This window comes from Amblyraja radiata, chromosome 20 (genome assembly GCF_010909765.2).
Source record: "Amblyraja radiata isolate CabotCenter1 chromosome 20, sAmbRad1.1.pri, whole genome shotgun sequence".
NCBI lineage: Eukaryota > Metazoa > Chordata > Chondrichthyes > Rajiformes > Rajidae > Amblyraja > Amblyraja radiata.
In genome coordinates this window covers 13,244,191-13,266,874 of record NC_045975.1, presented here as the reverse complement: position 1 = coordinate 13,266,874, position 22,684 = coordinate 13,244,191, and the positions used below count along the sequence as shown (strand labels likewise).

At 48.2% G+C, this 22,684-nt stretch overlaps 1 protein-coding gene across 2 annotated transcripts in view; it reads right to left on the bottom strand.

Annotated features, from left to right (window-relative positions):
* The window catches only part of galnt18 (polypeptide N-acetylgalactosaminyltransferase 18), a 44,843-nt gene extending 34,270 nt beyond the window's left edge, over positions 1 to 10,573 (bottom strand). Inside the window, exon 1 of one of the 2 annotated variants that reach the window (XM_033038845.1) lies at positions 10,191 to 10,573. In XM_033038845.1, the coding sequence (XP_032894736.1) occupies positions 10,191 to 10,389 (199 nt within the window). In that variant the 5' untranslated portion in view covers positions 10,390 to 10,573. Of the gene's footprint in view, positions 1 to 3,590; positions 3,823 to 10,190 lie in introns of those variants that run through there. The other variant, XM_033038844.1, reaches the window with a different exon arrangement.
* Between the last annotated feature and the right edge of the window lie 12,111 nt (positions 10,574 to 22,684).

Below are 22,684 nucleotides of genomic sequence, written 5' to 3'. Positions count from 1 at the left end.
CGAAACGTCACCCATTCCTTCTCGCCAGAGATGCTGCCTGTCCCATTGAGTTACTCCAGCATTTTGTGTCTATCAAGTAAATGACATGTGGCCACATATTTCTACGTGCACAGTCGTGCTCACACGCATACTCTAGCATTGCCAGTAAATCATGCATACATGGAGTGTGTCGTGTGTGAGTTTGCAGCCTCTGTTCCAATATCTAAAGGAGCTGCTCCTTGCCTTCTGGCTGCACTTCACACCCACCATCCTCATCTTTGGACACCCTGTGCATAGGGGAGAGGGTAGAGCCGAGGATGTCCTGGTTGGGTTATTCCTAGACCTGGCCAAGCTGGCCATCCACGAGTCACGGTGCCAGGTGGAAGAGGGCTCTGCCTGAGCTGGTTGTCTGCGCCCGGGTGGTTTTAGAGAGGGTCTACGCGGTGTCCATGGCACCCTGGGGGGGGGGGGGTCTTGGAACGCTGGGCACTCCGGGGGGGGGGGGGGGGGGGGGGGGGGGTGGGAGGGGTGGGGGTGGAATGTATCCTTAACAAGGATATAACTATCTAATGTGTAGGAAGGAACTGGAGATGCTGGTTTAAATCGAAGATGGACACAAAAAGCTGGAGTAACTCAGCGGGACAGGCAGCATCTTTGGAGGAAGGACTCGATCCAAAATGTCACCCATTCCTTCTCTCCAGAGATGCTACCTGTCCCGCTGAGTTACTCCAACTTTTTGTGTCTATCTATAGTTATCTAATATTCCGTTTTTCAGAATATTTGGTTTACTCTGAATGATGGTGTTGGGTTTGTTTGTATTTTTTTGTATTGTACATATTATTGTTTTGTTTAGTTTAGTGTAGTTTAGAGATACCGCGCGGAAACAGGCCCTTCGGCCCACCGTGTCCGCGCCGACCAGCGATCCCTGCATATCACCGCTATCCTACACCCACTAGGGACAACTTTTCATTTACCAAGCCAATTAACCTACAAACCTGCACGTCTTTGGAGTGTGGGAGGAAACTAAAGATCTCGGAGAAAACCCACGCAGGTCACGGGCAGAACGTACAAACTCCGTACAGACAGCACCCGTAGTCGGGATCGAACCCGGGTCTCCGGCGTCTGCATTCGCTGTAAGGCAGCAACTCTACCGCTGTGCCACCGTACCAATTATTGTAAATAATTGATCAAATTTATTTTTGTAAAATAAAACCATGTAAAGCTAAGCTAGGCCGCGGACATTTGCTAGTCTGATGCACGGCTCCTCAGCGACCCAGGATGACAGCAGGAACCCTGCGGCAGCACTAATGTGGGGGTAATCAGGGCCACATTCCACAGGCTCAGCCTTCTCCCTGCGTATCCCTGCACAACCTGGCAGAGAGCTGGCTCGCATTCCTCGCCGATACACTGAAAAGAAGGAGCAACAGAGCTTTTAATCCTCTAATGAATGAGAAGAGCAGGCTGTGTGAACATGTCGAGGCACACCAGACTTCAGAGCAGTTGGCCGACATTTTGTTTTGCAATTCTGAATGAAAGAACCAGAGGTCAAATATCTTTAGGGAAATGAAAGGACATTATAGTCATAAAGTCATGGAGCACGGAAACAGGCCCTTCGGCCCAACTTGTCCATGCCAACCAAGGTGTCCCATCTGGGCTTGTCCTATTTACCTGCATTTGGCTCATTTCCCTCTAAACCTTTCCTCTCCATCTACCCTTTCAAATGTCTAATGGTAGGTGAGGCCACTACTGAATTCAAAAGCATTTCATGGTTAGACTCTGCAATGAGTCTTGCATGGATTTTGTTTTGTTAGTATTTTGCATTCTGAATAAAGTTTAATTTTGAATTACTATATACAAAATATTTTAAATGTTGTCATTGCACCTGCCTCAACTACCTCATCTAGCTGCTCGTTCCTTACACCCACCCCCACCCGAGTGAAAAGGTTCCTCCTCGGGTTCCTATTAAATCTTTTCTCTTTCACTTTAAACCCATGCCACGGAGTTCTTGATTCCCCTATCCAGCATTCACTCTGTCTGTCACCATCATGATTTTCTACACCTCTGTAAGATCACCCCTTCGTTTCTGGAGCTCCAACAAATAAAGTCCTAACCAGCCCAACCGAAAGCTGAGAACCTAGAGTTCTGGCAACATTCCTCATAAATCCTCTTTGCATGCTTTTCAAACTTCATCGCGCCTATACTGGAGCAAGGTGACTAAAATGGAACACAATACTCCAGGCGTGGCCCCATCTATGACTTGTACCACTGTCACACACATCCAAATGCTATGTTCAGTTCCCAGACTGATGAATAGCAGCAGGCCAGACACCATCTTCACCACCCCTTCTACCTGTGATTGTACTTGTACTCCCTAGGTGCCACTGTTCTACCATGCTCCCCAGGATCTTATGCCCCTGTCCCACTTAGGAAACCTGAACGGAAACATCTGGAGACTTTGCGCCCCACCCAAGATTTCCGTGCGGTTCCCGGAGGTTGCAGGTGGTTGCCGGAGGTTGCAGGTAGTGGAAGCAGATAGGGAGACTGACAAAAACCTCCGGGAACCGCACAGAAACCTTGAGTGGGGCGCAAAGTCTCCAGAGGTTTCCGTTCAAGTTTCCTAAGTGGGACAGGGGCCTTACTGTTCACTGTGAATTTCCTGCTTAGTTTTACTTCCCGGACTGAAACATCGCACTACCCTGACATCTCGATGTAGCAGATTAAACCTGATCATGATGACGTCGGCCGCAATGACAGTAACTCACTCTGTATAAAATGTAGCAACTCCAAACGCAAAATGATTTCCCTTCATCAAAACCCAGCAAACTCAATGTCATTCGAGAGTACAAGAGATTGGAGATGTTGGCATCGTGAGCAAACAACAAACTCTGGAAGGACTCAGCGGGTCAGGCACCATCTGCGAAGGGAAAGGACAGGTGACGTTTCGGGTCGGGACCCTTTCTTCGGACTGACGGAGTAGGGGGCAGAATGCTGGAAAGAAGGTTTTAATCCCTGGTATTTCTATCATGAACTTTACTCAACCCCTCTCTTCCCCCTACCTGACCCCTTCCCAATGCAACGCACGTCTCCCACCATCTTCCAGAACCTCAGCCAACCCGTTCCTTCCTTCTCCATTCTACATGCACCTCCTGTCCCCAAGTCCTTCAATTCCCTTTTATCCCCCTCTTTCTCCGCTTCACTCTCCCCTTCCACCCACACACCTCCGCCCGGCTTTACATTTCACTTCTCCTCCTCATCATCTGACACTCTTTCCCCCCTTTTTCACCTTTAGCCTTTCTCACTGGCCACACCCATCAGCCTATCACCCACCCTCCGCCCCCACACCTCACCTGTATCCACCTATCACTCGCCAGGCTTTGTCCCATCATCTCCTCTCTTTTCTAGCTTTCTCCCCTAAAGAGCCTAAAGAGGTGATCCAATCCAAAACACCACCTGTCCACAGATGCTGCCTGACCTTGCTGAGATCTTCCACCACATTGTATTTTGCTCATGTTAACTTCATGCTCGTGGCAAAGATACAAAAGGGGGTTAAGGAAAGGACGAAGGCAACAGGCAGGCTCGACACCAACACACAGCCAACGGCAATACCTTACCCAGCCCTTCCTGGGTTACATTGGTGTGGTGGGCTTGCAGAATCGGAGGACCACCTCTCTGTATCTTCACGCCTCCGGCAAGCGTGAACCACTGCAAGACCAAACGCGCTTCACCCCGCGTTCCTCCCAGCAGCACGAGCAGCAGACACACCCTCAGCACCTGCCTTTCATCTCCATCCACAAGCGGAAACATGACCTGCTGCCCCTCCTCCTGCATTTCCACCCTATATGTTACAACCCGTTCAGGAACGCTGGGGGGAATCCAGGCCGGCACGGTGGAGCAAGGGTGGAACCGCTGCCTCACAACCTCCAGCTTCGATCCCGACCTCCAGATCTTTCTTTTTTTTAATATAATTTTATTTATTAGAAGTACAGTACATTACAATAGTACAAGCCAAATACATCTTGTTACATTTATTGTGCCACTTCATTTTTTAAGCTTTAAAAAGAGAGAGAAATAAAGAAAGCAAAGAAAGTGAGAGAAAGTCGTGATATTGTGAAAGAGTGATCAAAAAGAAAGACCCATTGAGCAAAGAGTTAGGGAAAAAATTTAAGAAATAGGCCATAGAAAAGAAGAAAAAGAAAAAGGAACAAAAGCTCTATTATGAAGACCGCGCATAAAGGGATATACCAACTTCGTATTTTTCATCCCCCCTTACCAGATCCTGACACCATTTATTTTTAAAGTACTGTTGCACCTTATACTTGTCCAGATCTTTCTGAAGAGTATAAAATCATGAAGGGAATAGATAGGGTAGAAGATGCACAGAGTCTGTTTCCCAGGGCAGGGGAAACCAGACATAAGATTTAATATGAAGCCAAGGGGCAACATTTGGGTACATGGATCGATCTGTCAGAGGCATGGTGACACTAGAAATGGGACCTGCTTGGTCAGCATGGACAAGTTGGGCCAAAGGGCCTGTTGGCATAAAGTGTGACTATGATTCTAATTCCCAGCTGTGCGTCGTGAATTCTAGATCAATGGGATCTGCTGGTTACAATCATAATAAAAGTGTTTTATGCAGCAATTGAGAGGTTCCAGGGACTCTCCCTCACCACCCATCGCCCCACACCCTGCATCACGTTCGGAAGGCTGGTGAAACATTCCGGCATTAATTAATTCTCTTCACATTCCTCCAGGTTTTCATAAATCCCAAGAGAATTTATTTCAGCCAAGATGTTAGAGATTGCAACGTTGATAGTCTCCATCCTGATTTATGCCTGGGGAGCTACAGCCATCTGTGTAGACCCTGTGTGAGTGTTTCCCTGCTCGACAAAGCTCCACTGTGAAGCGGAGCGCGTACAACTGCAACAGGGAGGGAAACACTCAATAGTTTGAATAAAGACCTTACTCAACGGCGCACCTGGATCACACGCTCTCCCATTGCCCACGTCCCCATCGCTCCTGCAGTTTGCAGAGCTGATGGGCCAAATTGTCCTGATCCTGCTGAGAGCCACAGTGGTTTAACATAGGAGGAGGTCGCTCAGCCCACAAAGCCCATCCTAGCTCTGTGAAAGAGAACTCTCCAAACCACCCCACTCCCTGCCTCTCTCCCTACAGGCCCGACCATTTTTACCTTCGGGGACTGATGCCAACAGAAGCAGCTTAGAGAGGGCTGGAAGCCAAGACATGTGGGTTCAGCTCACCAGGAAGGCTTGTGCTTGTCCCCAAATGTGGGAGAGGACCTGAATAAAACAAATATCATTCTGAACGGCGTTGAGTGAATGGACGGGGAAAGAGGATGTTTCCTAAAGTGAGAGGATCTAGAACTAGGGTCACTGCTAAAAAAATAAGGAGTTTGACTTTCGAGATACAGTGCTGAAACAGTCCCTTTGGCTCACTGAGTCCTTACTGACCAGCAATCACAGCCCGTACACATACTGACCAGCAATCACAGCCCGTACACATACTGACCAGCAATCACAGCCCGTACACAAGCACTATTCTACACACTCAGGACAATTTACAATTTTTACCAAAGCCAATTAACCTAAACCTGTACGTCTTCGGAGTGTGGGAGGTATCTGGAGTACCCGGAAAAAACCCACGTGGTCACAGGGAGATAGGCTCAAACCCGCGTCTCTGGTGCTACACGGCACAACTCTACCGTTGCACTACTGTGCCGCCCCAGTTATCCATCTAGATTCAGAACGTGAGACAATGCTGGGAGCTGATAGATTCCCCTTCATAGCACCTCGCTTTGTTGGACAATATTCTAACTTCCTCTGGTCACTTTGTCCCCCTTGCTGACAAGATTAAAACATTCTGAAATATTTGTCAGGGAAAATAGTTAAGAGCTTCACCTTCCTGGCAGTAAATATCACCAATGATCCATCCTGGACCAACCACATCTAAGCTATAGCGAAGAAAGTGGACCGACATCTCTACTTCCTCAGAAGACAAATGAAGTTCGACATGACTCCAACAACTATTACCATCTCCTACAGATACACCATGGCAAGCATTATTTCGGGATGCATGACAGTATGATTTGGGAACAGCTCTGCCAAAGACTCTAAGAAATTGCAGAGAGTTGTGGACATAGCCCAGCTCATCACACAGACCAGACTCCTCGCCATCGACTCCACCTACACTTCACACTGTCTTGGCAAAGCAGCCAACATAATCAACGACCACTCACAACCCGGTTATTTTCCCTTTGGGCAGAAGATACAAAAGCATGTCAGTATGTATTACCAGATTCAGTAACAGCCTCTTCCCCGCTGCTATCAGACGACTGAATGGTCCTCTCATAAGCTAGTGTGTACTCCTGATACACCAACCTACCTCATTGTGGCTTTTGCACTTTTTTTTATCTGCACTTTCTCTGTAACCAGAATATCGTAATGCTGTAACACTATATTCTGCACTCTAGTATTTTACTCTTTGCACTGTCTGTTGTACTTGCGCATGGATTAATTGTACCCGTGTTTGGTACAATTTGACCGGGCAGCATGCAACATTTTTCGCTGTGTCCTGGTAAACGTGACAATGATAAACCAATACCAATATCAGCGGGGAACATGGAGAGCTCTGGGCTGTAGATTCATCGTGTGGGAGTGAGAACTCTAGGGAGACACACAGCAGATAAACAGGCTCTTGGGCACACCAGTGTCTGGCAACCGTCAATTATTCACACAATGACCACTTTTAATCTCCCCACACTCCCATCAACCTCTCTAAGATTCTGCCCAACCCCCACATGGTAGGGGCACCCTACAGTGGACAATTACCCCACCGACCGGCGCATCTATAGAAGAAACTGTAGCACCTGGGGGGAAACTCACGCGATCACAGGGAGAACGTGCAAACTCCACACAAGCAGCGCCGGGGGATTGGGAGCAGTGAGGCGGTGCTGCCGCCGGCATTAGTGGCTGCACCAGAACCTGGGCCACGTCCACGAGTCAACGAGTCGGGTGGAGGGAACAGGTTTAACAGGGACAATGGGCTAGCAGGAACTAGGGCGGATGAACGGCTAGCGCCATAGAGCTGCACAGCATTATGTACATACTTTGTCCAGGTCAAACAGTTGGCATCCTAGGCTAATCCCAATTGCCTGCATTAAGCCCATATCCCTCTAATCCCTTCTTAATCCATATACCTAGCCAAATGTATTTTAAAACAATGTATCCAGTTCTATAGATTCCTCTGGCAGCTCATTCCAGATACAGCCTACTCTCTGAATGAAAAAGATGACCTGAGGTCCCTCTGAAATCTCACCCCTCTCATCTTAATCCTGTGCTCTCTAGTTTTAGAGTCCTCTGCCCTGGGGGAAAAGATAGTGAGTGTTCACTTTATCCATGCCCCTCGTGGTCTGTACACTTCAACAAGGTCAACACGCAGCCTCCCAGGCTGAAAAGAAAACAGTCTCAGGAAAAAGTCCACTGGACCTTATTCACGTCATTCCCTTGATCATGTATCTCTACACTGTGGAGATGGCTCGATTGTAATCATGTTTTGTCTTTCCACTGACCGGTTAACACACATCAAAAGCTTTTCACCATACCATGGTACACGTGACTACATACTAAACTCACCTCAACTCTCCCTGTAAGTCAAGCCCATACATCCCAGTACTCAGAGGCAAATAGATCTCCCCCACCCCATCACCCTGCTACATTTGGGAACATAAGATAGTGCAGTCACAACACTGTAATATGGAGCACCCCATAACATGATAAAGTGGGGCGGAATAGAGTTAAGGATTCCTCAAAGCCTCCTTGAATAAAATACGACATTCTCACTGACTGCTGGCAATTCACTGGACCAGAATGTTTGATTGTCATACCTACCGACAACAGGACCATGAAATTCTTAATTGCTGCAGCTCAACAAGCTCATAAATGCAATAACACGCACCGATAATACATAATAATCAATTATATCATAAATTAATAACAGTTTAACGAGGTAACTATAATAGTGCAAAACCCAATCCCTGCTCCATGACCGCTCAATGTGGAGACAGAGCACGAGAGATGGAATTGAGAAGCTTGAGTCACAAGCCTATAAGTAGGAGAACATAGAACACAGAACAGGACTGAAGAGAGTCTTGGACAACAGACAAAAGGTGCAGGAGTGGGCCATTCAGCCCTTCGAGCCAGCACCGCCATTCAATATGATCATGGCTGATCATCCACAATCAGTACCCCGTTCCTGCCTTCTTGCCATTTCCCCGACTCCGCTATCTTTAAGAGATCTAAATAACTTAAGAAGGATCCCAACCGGGAACGTCATCTATCCATTTTTTCCAGAAGCTGGCTGGCCCGCTGATTTACTCCGGAATTTTGTGTCTATCTTTGGTATAAACCAGCATCTGCGGTTCATTTTTATTACATTATAAAACAGGAACAGGCTCTTTGGCTCACAGTGCCTGTGTCAAGCATGATGCCAAGTTCACCAGATCATTTCTGCCGACACGTGATCCATATCCCTCCTTTTGTTGCATATTCATGAGCCTATCTAAAAGCCTCTGAAACACTACCGTATTTGCCTACAACCACCGTAACCGACAGCACATTCCAGGCACCCACCATGTGGAAAACTTACCCCGCACATCTCCTTTAAACTTAGCCCTCTCACTTTAAATCTGTCCTCTCTAGTCCTTTAGATTCCCAACCTGGGAAAAAGGCTCAGATCGCCTATCCCATCTATGTCTCCCGTTATTGTACATAGTTCTATCAAGTCTCCCATCAACCTTTGACTTCCACAGAAAACAATCCAAGTTGTGAGCACTCAGAGGCCCATATGTAACAGAGCATGTCCCCTAACAACCACTCACCATCCATCCCTGTACTCTCTGCTTCCCTTCAGCCAACATTATAGTCACAGATACTGCACAGATCCAAGTCCACGTCAACCATTCTCCCCAATCCTACTTTCCTTTTATTTACTGTGTCCCAGACCATCGCAACTCCCACCTCTTCCCTCTGGCTCATTGCCCACCCCCTTCATTCCTCTTGTACAGATATACAGCACAGAGAGAGAGACCCTTCAGCCCAACTCATCCATGCCTAGCACAGTGCCATCCTCAGTTAGTTCCATTTACCTGCATTTGGCCCATATCCATCTAAACCTTTCCTATCCAAGTACCTGTCCAAATGTCTTTTAAATGTTGTTATTGTACCTGCCTCAATTACTTACTCTGGCAGTTTGTTCTATATAATCATCACCTTCTGCATGAAATAGTTGCCACAAAGATAGTGGAGTCGGGGAAATGGGGAGAAGGCAGGAACGGGGCACTGATTGGGGATGATCAGCAATGATCACATTGAATAGCGGTGCTGGCTCAAAGGGCCGAATGGCCTACTTCTGCACCTATTGTCTAATCTTATTAAAACGTTCCCCTCTCTCCTTAAATCTAGAAATCCTCTAGTTCTTGATCCCCCAGTTTTGGGAAAAATATGGTGATCATCCACTTTACCTACACCCTACATTATTTTATAAATATCCATAAGGTCATCCCTCAGCCTCCTGTGGTCCAGGGAAAACAACCCCAACATATCCAACCTCTCCTCATAACTTGAACCCTCCAGTCCTGGGAAATATTCTCACTCACTCCATACATATCCTCCCTGGGTTTATGCAGGGCTTACTTTAGAGTGTCTGAAGTTGCAGAGAGACCTGAAAGATCCATATAAAATTAAGTGAGGCATAGATAGGGGAGGCAGTCAGAACCATTTTTTTTTTCAACACACGATTGCTACGTTTAGGATCACATTCACAATGTTACTGTCACAATAAATGTCAATTCTAGGGTCAAGGGGTTACTGGGGGCTTTAGTGTTAAGGGGGTATTACGGTCAGAGAGATGGGGTATTAGGAGAGTTGGATTAACACTGCTTTCCATCATCGGGGCAAAAGATGACCTGTCCCTAATCTGAGGTCTGGTACCAGAGGTTGAAGACTCACTTCTCTTTGGGGCTAAAGGTGACCCATCTGTAGTCTGAGGTTTGGGATGAGAGGTTGAAGACTCACATCTCATTGGGGCAAAAGGTGACCTGTCCGTAGTCCGAGGTCTGGCCCCAGAGTCAGAGACTCACATCTCTGGGGCAAAAGGTGACCCGCCTCTGGTCCGAGGTCAGGAGCCCCAGATCTTACCTTCCAAGTGGTGCCTGACGAGAGTCTCCAGACGCTCTAGCCTCTGCTCCAGCCGGCGGCTGTCCGGCTCTGGGGGTAGCTCGGCCGGCGGGGGCTGCACCTTGAGGTAGTTGACCAGCCAGGCGATGTAGAGCAGGGTGAGGAGGTTGACGGCGGCGCCGAGGATCAGACAGGAGCCCTTCCTGCAGCGGTGCAGCATGCCGGCCGGATCGGATCACATCGGCTCGCCGCGCTCCCCCTCCAGCGCTCCCGGGCATGGAGCCGAGCCGTGCCGGCACCGGGCTCAGTCCGCGGCAGCGGCCGGTTAACGGGCTCCATCTGCGGGCGGAATCAGCTACTTCCCCGGCCGCAGCAGCGTTTGCACAGCGCCCGTCCCGTCCCGTCCCCCTGGCGTAGCTGGAGAGGGAGCGCCGCAATATTGGGGGGGGGTGGCAGTACTGAGGGAGCGCCGCACTGTGGGAGGGGCAGTACTGAGGGAGCGCCGCACTGTGGGAGGGGCAGTACTGAGGGAGCGCCGCACTGTGGGAGGGGCATGACTGAGGGAGCGCCGCACTGTGGGGGGGGGGGGGGGGCAGTACTGAGGGAGCGCCGCACTGTGGGAGGGGCATGCCTGAGGGAGCGCCGCACTGTGTGGGGGGGGGGGGGGGGGGCAGTACTGAGGGAGCGCCGCACTGTGGGAGGGGCAGGTCTGAGGGAGCGCCGCATTGTGGGAGGGGCAGTACTGAGGGAGCGCCGCAGACAGGCAGGATGCACTAATGAGGCAACCTGCTTCTGTGCTGTGGGGCTTCAGGAAGTTTTATGGATCTACTTTGAGCACCAACACTAAATATCACACGAAGACTATGTTTTGTTCCAAGTTTTTCCCCTTTAAATTAAAATGTAACTCTGGCCAATTAGGTAAAAACATCTGGGTGCTTGTGGACAGTTTAAGAGTGGTTTTCAATCTATGCTGTGGAGTTCCAGAAATGTTTGACCATCATAATTATCACTCTCACATGTTAATTCACAACAGGTCCACCCCGAGAGAGACCAACAATATTCTGAGCCACCATCTGATTCAGAACCTGGTTTCAGAGGTTGGACCAATTGTCATGTTGCTTCATGTTTGCATCGTGGCTGGTACAGTAATTCCAACGCACAGGAATACGAGAGGCTGCAGAGAGTGGTGGGCTCAGCCCAGACCATCATGGGCACAACCTTACCCATCATCTAAAGCATCTACATGAGGCTGTCTCGGGCAGATGGCATCTTTCATCAAGAATCCTGGCCATATGGCCAAGCCCTCTTCTCGTTGCTACCATCAGGCAGGAGGAAGTACAGAAGCCTGAAGTCCCACACCAACAGGTTCAGGAACAGCTAGCTACCTCACTACAACCATCAGGTTCTTGAACCGACCTGCACAACCCTAATCCCAGCTCGGCAACAGAACACTACAGGCCACATCTTGCACAAGCATGGACTTGTTTTTTTTTTCTAGTTATGTCAATGTACAAATGTCCTTAGGGATGGCGTTTTCGGGGTGAGACCCTTCCTCGGTCTGTCTGTCTGTTCCCTCCACAAACCTGCTGAGTTAGTCCAGCACTTTGTTTCTCGCTCAGATTCCAGCATTTGTCTCCAGTAGGTACGAGTGGTTGGATGTCAAAATGTTTCTGCTCATGGGGAAGATTAAAACTGTCATCAAAATGAATCTAAAAAGTATTGCTTCGGAGACCGGAATAACTTCTTTCTTGTAACGGAACGAATCTCTGGTGCATGTTGAGGTTCCCAATGCAGGAAGGACGTGGTACGGCTGTGAAGAGGGTTAAGAAGAGGTTCAGTAGAATGGTGTCTGGATTAGAGGATATTAACCATAAGGAGAGGTTGGACAAACTAATGTGTAGGGAAGGAACTGCAGATGCTGGTTTAAATCGAAGACGGGCACAAAAGGCTGGGGTAACTTAGTGGGTCAGGCAGCAGCTCTGGAGAAAAGGAATAGGTGACATTTCAGGTCGAGACCCTTCTTCAGACTGAGAATCATAACTAGGGTGAGAGAGGGAGAGAGGATGCAAGAGAGAGAGAGAGGAGGCACGGTGGCGCAGCGGTAGAGTTGCTGCCTTGCGCCGGAGACCCGGGTTCGATCCCGATGACGGGTGCTGTCAGTTTTACGTTCTCCCCGTGAGGTTTTTTCCGAGATCTTCGGTTTCCTCCCACACGCCAAAGTCGAACAGGTATGTAGATTAATTGGCTTTGGTAAGAAATCTAAATTGTATCCTAGTGTGTAGGATGGCGTTAATCGCTGGTCGGCGCGGACTCGGTGGGCCGAAAGGCCTGTTTCTGCGCAGTAAACTAAACTAAACTAATCCTGCTCCAAACCTGTAACCCGGTGAATTGCATTTGTGCAAGTTTCATTGAGTGGGCTAATCAGTGCAGGATTGACTCACCACGGGCCGCCAGGAAGTTTGCTAGTAACTGCTCTGCAAGACACGGGATCAGTAGGACATGTCTCACTCTCCCGCGACTGTATGTTGGACATGGGTCCCAGTCCAGGTGTGTTGGGAGGAACTGTAGGTGTTGGTTTAAACAGAAACTGTAGTATCTCAGCGGGTCAAGCAGCATCTCTGGAGAAAAGGAATAGGCGACGTTTCGGGTCCGAAGAAGTCACCTATTCCTTTACTCCAGAGATGCTGCCGGACCCGCTGAGTTACTCCAGCATTTTGTGTCTGTCCCAGCCCAGTGCGAGACTCAGGCCTGCAGCGCCATCTACTGCTGTTTCCTCCATCGACATTAGCAACTTTCTTTTGTACAGCACCCACAATGTTTTCAAAATCTGATCAAATAAAACAGCCCAGGTGTCATAAAGCTCGGTCAAAGAGGGAGCTTTAAAGGGAATTCCAGGGGTCAGGGCCCAAGTGCAACAATTATGATTCAGAGTTTACCAAACCTTCAGCACTCAACAGCCCGAAACATCAAACACTGATTTGCTGCTCCATATGCCTTCATTCCTATAATAACTCGAAATCTACTGAGCTTTGAACATCAATGACTGCAGATGCTGTAAATGTGAAAGTGGCATCGCCAGCTGACAGGGTGATGGCAAAAACCTTTAGCTCGCTGGTCTTCATCAGCCAGGGAATAGAGTACAGAAGATAGACACAAAATGCTGGAGTAACTCAGCAGGTCAGGCAGCATCTCAGGGGAGAAAGAATAGGTGACGTTTCAGTTCGGAGCCCTTCTTCAGACTGAAAGATAGAGAAGGCCCGATCAAAACATGGTTGGCAACAGATGACATCAGGAAGGGTGGAGTCCAATAATGGTCCAATGTTGGTTGGGGAAGATGTGACAGGGATACAAGTGTGAGATATATGGTTTGTGCTCACAATCACTACTCAGAGACTAAATCGTGGAAACAAGAAATGCTTTATTTGCGAGTCTGCAGAATCGGGTGCCTCTCCAAGTTGAGACACACCGAGCAAAGGAAAAACGTCTATTTTTATACAATTCAGTATACAGTCTTTATTGATCGGACGCCTCCCCTTCTGACCCCTTCCAATCAGGGTACCGAGGTTCACAATCATCCAACCCTCCCCTCCGTGCGTCATCAATCATTCCCTCTCCTCCCACATCATACATCGCATGCACATTTAAATTAGGTTCTTTGTCATGAGGGGCGTAAAGTTAATATTCATTTATGTTATTAAGCATGCTCAGTAGCTGTTGGCCTAACCTACTTAATTGCCTTTGACCTAAAGAATAGCTTCTGTGTTGTCAGCTACATTCCTTACCTCATCTTGTTATTCTACAATGTTATCAACAGCTCTGAAGGTCTGACTGTTTGTTCGAATCACAAGGTTGGTGATTCCAACTTCTCGGCCCATCACAAGGTCGGTGACTACAATCACTCGGCCCCTCACAATGATGGTGGTTTAATCATCTTATCCCTCACAATCCTCCCTTTTTCTTTTGCTACGCATCCTGTATTAAACCCCATTCCTAGACTTCCTGCTGTTCCAAAGCTAATAACATTTTTTTATCTCTCTTTCCTCTGGGTCCTCTCTCGGCCTCATTATCATTATCTTCTGGACGCCCCCTTTCTCCCCCATGGGGACTACAACTGCCTGCATTTGGCTTATACTTCTAGTTATAAGAACCCTGAGACATGGTATACAACAGGGGATAATGATCAATGCAGCTAATGCCCATAAAATCACCAGTCCCACCACTTTCCACCAGGCTCCTCCTAAGATGTAATCCCACCATCCTGCTCCCATGATTGTGTTCCATCTCTGTACCGGGACATGTGCTATTTTTCTGATTCCTTCTGATATATCCATTACTGCTTGCCCGTTGTCATCTATGTTTAGGCAGCAATTAGAGAGGTTGAATTTTCCGCATACTCCTCCCTCTCCGGCTAGTAAGTAGTCTAAGGCCAAACGGTTTTGGTATATCGCTGTTCTCATCTGTGTCTGCTGCTTCGCCAACATCTCTAGTGCAGATGCAGTCTGGTTAGTAATTACTTCCAGCACTGCCTGTAGTCTTATGATCCGATTTAACATATACACTGGGGTCCGGTAGCCCCAGGATCCGTCCTGTGCCCAAGTGGCTGGTCCATAATATGAGATGATTCTTGCAGGTGGCCACTCATCATTTTCCCATTTTCCGATGTCCATTCTTCTCTTCGTTCCGTGTAGATCGTCAAAGATGGGTGTTCCTATCGACCGCCCCTCCTCAGTGGTCAACAAAAAAAACCCTGGTTGTACCAGTCCAATTAAACAAGTACCACTCCATTTTTCTGGCAATACCGAGTATGCCTTGTGTCCGCATATCTATAGCAGTCCTTCATCCAGATAGTACAGTTTCCTTCATCCTTTACAGTGGGATACCATTGAGGTTCCTCTGGCCACCACACTCGGGATTGATTTGGCCACTGGGTGATGATGCGCTGGCAGGGGCTGCTGCCTACTAGGATGGCATCCTTTGCCCAGGGCCTGGCGATACACTCAGTTCCAACCGGGGTGTGTGTCAGGACCCATTCCTGGGGACTTTGATCTCTTCCCACCGTCAAATTCCACTTTATCAGGTTCCATACCTCAATGATAGATCCTCTCCATGGCCAGCGTGAGCTCATCAGCGGTCCTCCACAAACCCAACAGTTAGTCACATTCAGGGTTCTGGCTATCCGGAGGGCCAAGTCCACAAACAGGTTTCTCCCCACTTCCGGGATCTCAATCTGCTGCTTTATTTCATCATACATAGTCTGGTGCAGTTGAGGCTGGGAAGGTGGGGGAGGTTTGTTGACTACTGCTTCTGCTAACTTCCCTATCACTACCTCCTTAATTTTGTCTAATGTTTCCTCCCTGGCTCGGGAAGGGATGCCTAACTGTCCTCTCTTGGTCATGCAGACCCATTTCTCCCCTTTTGGGCAGGTAATGTGCCCAAAACTTCCTACATGTCCCTTATTTTCTACTACATAATACCCCCTCCCCCGTCCTGACAAACAGCTCTAGTCCTTAGGTCGTAGCAATCATCACTTACATGGGAATGATAGGTAAATGATCTGGTTGTTCGCCCTCCATATCTGATAGGATGGTAGCACTTATCACAGTTATTAACACTTCTTATAATGGTTACATACATAGTTAGTAATACTACAACTGCTCCTTTCATGCTGTTAGTTTCATACACTTATTTCTTACTGAAAGTTAATGCCAGGGGCTTATTCCCTGGTTTTACCGTCCACTGATCGTCTTTCTCAGGAACTGACGGCAGGTCAACGGGTCCTTTAACCCAGGTCGCAAGTGTCCACCCTTTTTCTTTTATTCGTACTGCTGTCTCCGTTGTCAGCAATGCCAGGTATGGGCCAGTCCACCGGGGCTGCAGTTTCTCCTCCTTCCAACTTTTAATCAGTACCCAGTCACCGGCCTTTATAGCGTGTATTGGAAAGTCGAGTGGTGGACTTTGTGCCAACAGTCCTTTTATTTTTAATTCTGCAAGGGAACGAGACACTGCCAGTAAATAGTTCCTCAGGAACACATCGCTGCCTTCGAAGGTCGGTGTGCCCTCTACCTTTCCAAGATAGGGCAGCCCAAACAACATTTCGTAGGGAGACACCGCAATATCTTTACGGGGTGCCGTTCGTATTCTTAATAATGCAATTGGTAAACACTTAGTCCAGGGTAGTCTGGTTTCCTCCATTAACTTAGTTATCTGTGTTTTAAGGGTTGCATTCATCCTTTCCACTCGCCCAGAACTCTGGGGGTGCCAGGGTGTATGCAATTTCCAATTTATTCCCAAGGTACTGCAAACCAACAGGTGAACCTTAGAGGCAAAATGTGTTCCTCGGTCGGAATCTATGGATTTGATGACCCCGTATCGGGGAATGATTTGTTCTAATAATATCCGGGTTACTGCCTGAGCGGTGGCATTTATCGTGGGAAATGCTTCCACCCACCTGGTGAAATGGTCTACAACTACTAGGAGGTACTTCCACCTTTGTATTCTTGGAAGTTCTGTAAAATCTACCTGTATTCTCTGGAAGGGTCTTATAGCTAATTGTTGTCCTCCACCAGGGACAGCTCTCATTACCTTCTTGTTAACCCTCTGACATAACACACAACCGGAGACTGTCTGCTTAGCCAAAGTATAGATACCTCGGCAAGCGTAGGTCCGTAGTAGTGTGTCACACAGGGCCTGCGCTCCCCAATGTGACTGGGAGTGCAGTTGTGTCATCAAATCCCGAGTTAATCCTTTGGTTAACATTTGTTTCCTATCCGGCGTCCACCACCTCCCGTCAGTGGAACGCCGAGCCCCTAACTCATTCATTTTATCCTCCTCCTCCTGTGAGAATACAGGTATCTTTCCTACTCCTTCCCTTAATGGTATTAAAGACAACATCCTCACTGTTCCTTCTGTCGCTGCTTTTTTGGCGGCTCCGTCTGCCGCTTCATTTCCCCTTGCTTCTAATGAGTTCCCCTTTTGGTGTCCCGCCACATGGACCACCGCTATCCTTTCTGGCAAATGTAATGCTTCCAGCACCTTCTCAATTAATTGCTCATGTGCCAATTCCTTTCCTCTTGCTGTAATCATCCCCCTTTCTTTCCATATTCTCCCAAACGTGTGCACTACTCCAAATGCATATTTGGAGTCGGTGTACACCGTTCCTTCCTTCCCCTCCAACAATTCTAACGCCCGTATTAAGGCATACAATTCACATGACTGAGCCGACCAACTACCTGGCAACCTGCCTGCCTCCACTCCTTCAAATCCTTCTCCTCCTATTATGGCATACCCACTATATCTTTTTCCATTTATACAGCGGGAAGAACCGTCTATAAACTACCTTTCTCCCTCTACCAGAGGCTGCTCCTCCAAATCCTCCCTGCTCTTGGTCTGTAGTTCTATAATTTCGCTACAGTAGTGTTCTGGTCTCTGCCCTTCCTGCTCATCGTCCGCCGAGTATAAAAACTGGGAAGGGTTTAAATTCTTATTGGTCAGAATGGTCAAATCGTCTTTTTCCATAAGTATCACTTCGTACTTTAGGATCCTGGAGTCAGTCAACCACCGGTTGGACTTCTGAGTTAGTATTGTCTGGACCGTGTGGGGAGTAGATACTACCAGGTCACCTCCAAATGTCAATTTTCTACTTTCTTCCACTAATATTGCTGTTGCTGCGACCGCTTGAATACATACAGGCCACCCTCGTGATACCGGATCCAAGAGTTTAGAAAGGTATGCGACTGGCTGTCGCTTCCCTCCTCTCTTTTGTGTCAGTACCCCCAACGCAATTCCATTCTCCGCATTAACAAAGAGATGGAATGGTTGATCGATGGACGGGAGGGTCAGTACCGGTGCGGTGATCAGGCTATTCTTTATTTCTCCAAATCTCTGTTCGTCCTCAGAATCCCATTGTACTTTATCAGTCTCCTCACACAATTTATCATACAAGAACTTGACTTGTCGGGTGTAATTGTCTATCCATAATCTACAGTATCCAATTAACCCGAGAAACTTCCTGATTTCTTTTTTGTTCCTTGGCATCGGCAGCCCGGTGATCCCAGCTATTCTTTCGGGGTTTATTCTCCTTTTCCCGTCACTAATCAGGTGTCCTAGATATTTAACCTCCTGTTCTACAAATTGTAGTTTATTTTTGGACACTCTCAATCCCTTTTCCCCTAAAATGTTTAAGAGGGTTATGGTTGCATCCCTTACTGGCTCTTCTTCTCCGCCTGAGCGTAACAAATCATCTACGTACTGCAATAATTGTGTCCCATAGGTCCTGGGAACATCCTCTAATACTTGTTCTAATATTTGCCCAAACAGGTTCGGGGATTCAGTAAATCCCTGATGGAGCACAGTCCATCGATACTGTTGCTTCCTCAGTGTGTCTGGGTTTTCCCACTCGAATGCAAAGAGGTCTCTACTTTCCTCAGCCAGGGGGCAGCTCCAAAAGGCGTCTTTCAGATCTACCACACTGAACCACCCGTGGTTAGGGGGTATACGTCCCATTATGGTATAAGGATTTGGGACTACCGGGTGTCGAGCCCTAACTACCCTATTCAATTCTCTTAGGTCCTGGACCAGTCGGAACGTTCCGTCAGTCTTTCTTACAGGGAGTATTGGCGTGTTGTAGGGGGACATACAACTCTCCAATACTCCATCCTTCAGTAAGTTTTCTATAATTGGCTGCAGCCCTTTCCTTCCTTCAATTGAAATCGGATACTGTCTTACTTGTACTACTTCACTTCCTTCTCGCAAGGCTATCCTCAGAGGTGGTATTCTTAGCCCTCCCCTATTTCCCTCTCTTGCCCACACCTGTGAGACTATTCTTTCTTCATCTTCGGTCGTCAATTTATATAGTTGTACTATAATCTGTCCACCTACGGGAGCTGTGCCCATTCCTAATTGAACTTGTAAGTCCCTTCCCATCAGATTTATTCCTGCCTGGGGCACCAGGATTAAGTCTTCCATGGCCTCTCGATTTTCATATCTTACCATTACTCCTTCTATCTCGGGAGCTGTCATTACCTTTCCCCCTACTCCAGAGAGTTTGACTTGCTTTTCCCCTAATCCCATTCCCTCCGGTATCCTGGTTACACTTGATCTTTCCGCCCCTGAGTCCACCATAAATACCGTGTCTTCTCCTTGGGGACCTAATTTTAAGTTTACCAAGGGTTCCCGTGTACGTCCTACACACCCCAAGGAGGGGAACCCCTGACCCCCCTATTCCTCCATCAGTGTGTACGATTGTACTTCATGCCTTATCTTTGGACATTCTCTTTTAAAGTGTCCTTCTTTGTGACAATGATAACACCGGGATGGCCCGGTGCGCCATCCCCCTGATCCTTGTTCTTTATTTCCCGGGGGACCCCAACCTTGGTCCCTCCATTCACCCCTTTCTCTTCCTCGTCCTCTACCTCTACCTCGTTCTTGGTCACCATAAGTGCCCAGCCTTCTGTCACCTTTGTTGTTCTTTCTTATTTACGAATATTTTCAAGGCCTGTTTTACCCAATCCTCATTGGATCCCAACCTTGGCCACCACACCGAACTCCCTTTTATGGGTTCCTTTGGCCATTCAAAGTAACAATACTTTATCATGACTTTCTTACTTTTACCCTGAGTCCCCCCCTCACCCCATCCGTGCAACATCCGCCCCAATGGACTATCAGGCGGAATGTGCGGCTCTTCACCAGTTTGAGCCTTTTTCCCCGGGCCCTTACTTTGCCCGTTCCGGTTACCCATCCCTGTCAGACTTTTTCCCGTCCAACAGAACCCAATCGCCCGAGTAATACTTAATAGTCAATATTCTTACCCGAGTCCTGTGCACAGGAATTGCTCGATTGATTGATCCCTTTCACCGGATTCCCTCTTGTTTCCAGAGTCTCTTGTCCGAATATCACTCGCTCAAACCACTGACGGCAAGCAAGGAGATCAGAGACTGCTGAAATCAGCAGGGTGCACCTTCCCTTCCTTTCGTGCCTCCGTCAAGCGGCTGGAGTGGCGATCGCGGACGAGCCCCCAACTTGTGAGATATATGGTTTGTGCTCACAATCACTACTCAGAGACTAAATCGTGGAAACAAGAAATGCTTTATTTGCCAGTCTGCAGAATCGGGTGCCTCTCCAAGTTGAGACACACCGAGCAAAGGAAAAACGTCTATTTTTATACAATTCAGTATACAGTCTTTATTGGTCGGACGCCTCCCCTTCTGACCCCTTCCAATCAGGGTACCGAGGTTCACAATCATCCAACCCTCCCCTCCGTGCGTCATCAATCATTCCCTCTCCTCCCACATCATACATCGCATGTACATTTAAATTAGGTTCTTTGTCATGAGGGGCGTAAAGTTAATATTCATTTATGTTATTAAGCATGCTCAGTAGCTGTTGGCCTAACCTACTTAATTGCCTTTGACCTAAAGAATAGCTTCTGTGTTGTCAGCTACATTCCTTACCTCATCTTGTTATTCTACAATGTTATCAACAGCTCTGAAGGTCTGACTGTTTGTTCGAATCACAAGGTTGGTGATTCCAACTTCTCGGCCCATCACAAGGTCGGTGACTTCAATCACTCGGCCCCTCACAATGATGGTGGTTTAATCATCTTATCCCTCACACAAGGATGCGAGTGGAACTAGTAGGATGCTTAGGGTGGGGGAGGGAGAGAGAGAGAGGGGAGGGGGGAGAGAGAGAGAGAGGAGAGCGAGAGAGAGGGGAGAGAGAGGGGGGGGGGAGAGAGAGAAGGGGGAGAGAGAGAGGGGGAGAATGGGGGAGGGGGAGGAGCGAGAGGGGGGGAGGGAGAGGGGGAAAGAGGGTGGGCGGAGGGAGAGAGGGTGGGGGAGGGAGAGAGGATGGGGAGGGAGAGGTGGTGGGGGGAGGGAGAGGGGGGGTGGGGGAGAGAGAGGGGGTGCGGGGATTGCAGGAGCCTATCCATCTTTAGTATAAACTGGCATCTGCAGTTCCTTCCTACACAACAGGGTATAGAAGTTGGGATTTTACCTTGCAGTTTAGAGATACAGTGCGCGGAAACAGGCCCTTCGGCCAACTGAGTTCACTCTGACCAGGGTTCCCCGCACACTAATACTATCCTACACTAGGGACAATTTACACACTTATACCAAGCCAATTAACCTACAAACCTGTAAGCCTTTGGAGTGTGGGAGAAAACCAAGGATCTCGGGGAGAGCGTACAAACTCCGGACAGACAGCGCCCATAGTCAGGATCGAACCCGGATCTCTGGCGCTGCAAGCTCTGTAAGGTACCAGCTCTATCGCTGCGCCACTGTGTAGCAAGTTCTACAAGACATTGGTGAAACCACACTGGAATAATTTAAGAAAGAGCTGCAGATGCTGGAAAAATCGAAGGTAGACAAAAATGCTGGAGAAACTCAGCGTGTCGGGGCAGCATCTATGGAGCGAAGGAATAGGTGACGTTTCGTGTCTCCATAGATGCTGCCTCACCCGCTGAGTTTCTCCAGCATTTTTGTCTAACTTGGAATAATTTGTTCAGTTTTGGTTACCCTGGTTTAGGAAAGGTGTCATTACGCTGGAAAAAGTGCATAGAAGATTTACAAGGATATTATCTGGACTTAAGGGTCTGAGCTGTAGGGAGAGGTTATGCAGGCTAGGACGTTATTCCATGGAAGGCAGGAGGCTAAGGGATGATCCGTACAGAGGAGTATTAAATTATGTGCGGAATAGAAAGGGTGAATGCACAGATACTTTTTCAAGGGTTGAGGAATCAAGAACTAGAGGGTATAGATAGAACCTTTTCCACAGAGAGTGGTGGGTAAATGGAGTGAGCTGCCAGAGGAAATGGTTGAAGCAGGTACAATAACATCGAGAAGATATTTGGACAGGTAAATGTAGAGGAAAGATGGATGGATATGGGCCAAACACAGGCTTATGGGACTAGCTTGGATGGAACATCCTGTGGGAGAGATACATATTTAACAATATAGCTCATCTTTTTTTTTAAGTGGGGAGTCTAGAACTGAACCCAATTCACCAGCTATGCTCCTTGTATAGCTGAAGTCAAATATCTTTAAACTTCTGGAGATATAAGAGAATAAGAGATGCAGGAATTTTGAGCAAAATACAATTTGCCTGGATTTCCTCCATTTCTGCCAGTCTTCTCGTGATAACAAAAATAACATACAGTTAGTTACAGGCTCAGCCATGCTCTGGTGGCCTGGTAGTATGGGTTGAAGGGGCTGAATAGCCTGTGGAATGGGCTGCAGAACCTGAATGTCCTGACGGGATGGACTGGAGGGGTTGAATGACCTGGCGGGACAGGCTGGAGGGGCTGAATGGACTAGAGGGGCTGGATGGAGGGGCTGAATGGCCTTGCACAATGGGCTAGGGGGCTGAGGGCCTGATGGGATGGTCTAGGGTGGTTGAATAGCCTGGCGGGATAGGCTGGATGGCCTGGAGGGTCGGAATGGGCTAGAGAAACTGAATGGCCTGGCAGGTTGGGCTTGAGAGTCTGACGGGCGGGGGGAGGGGGGGGGGGGTTCGTGGAG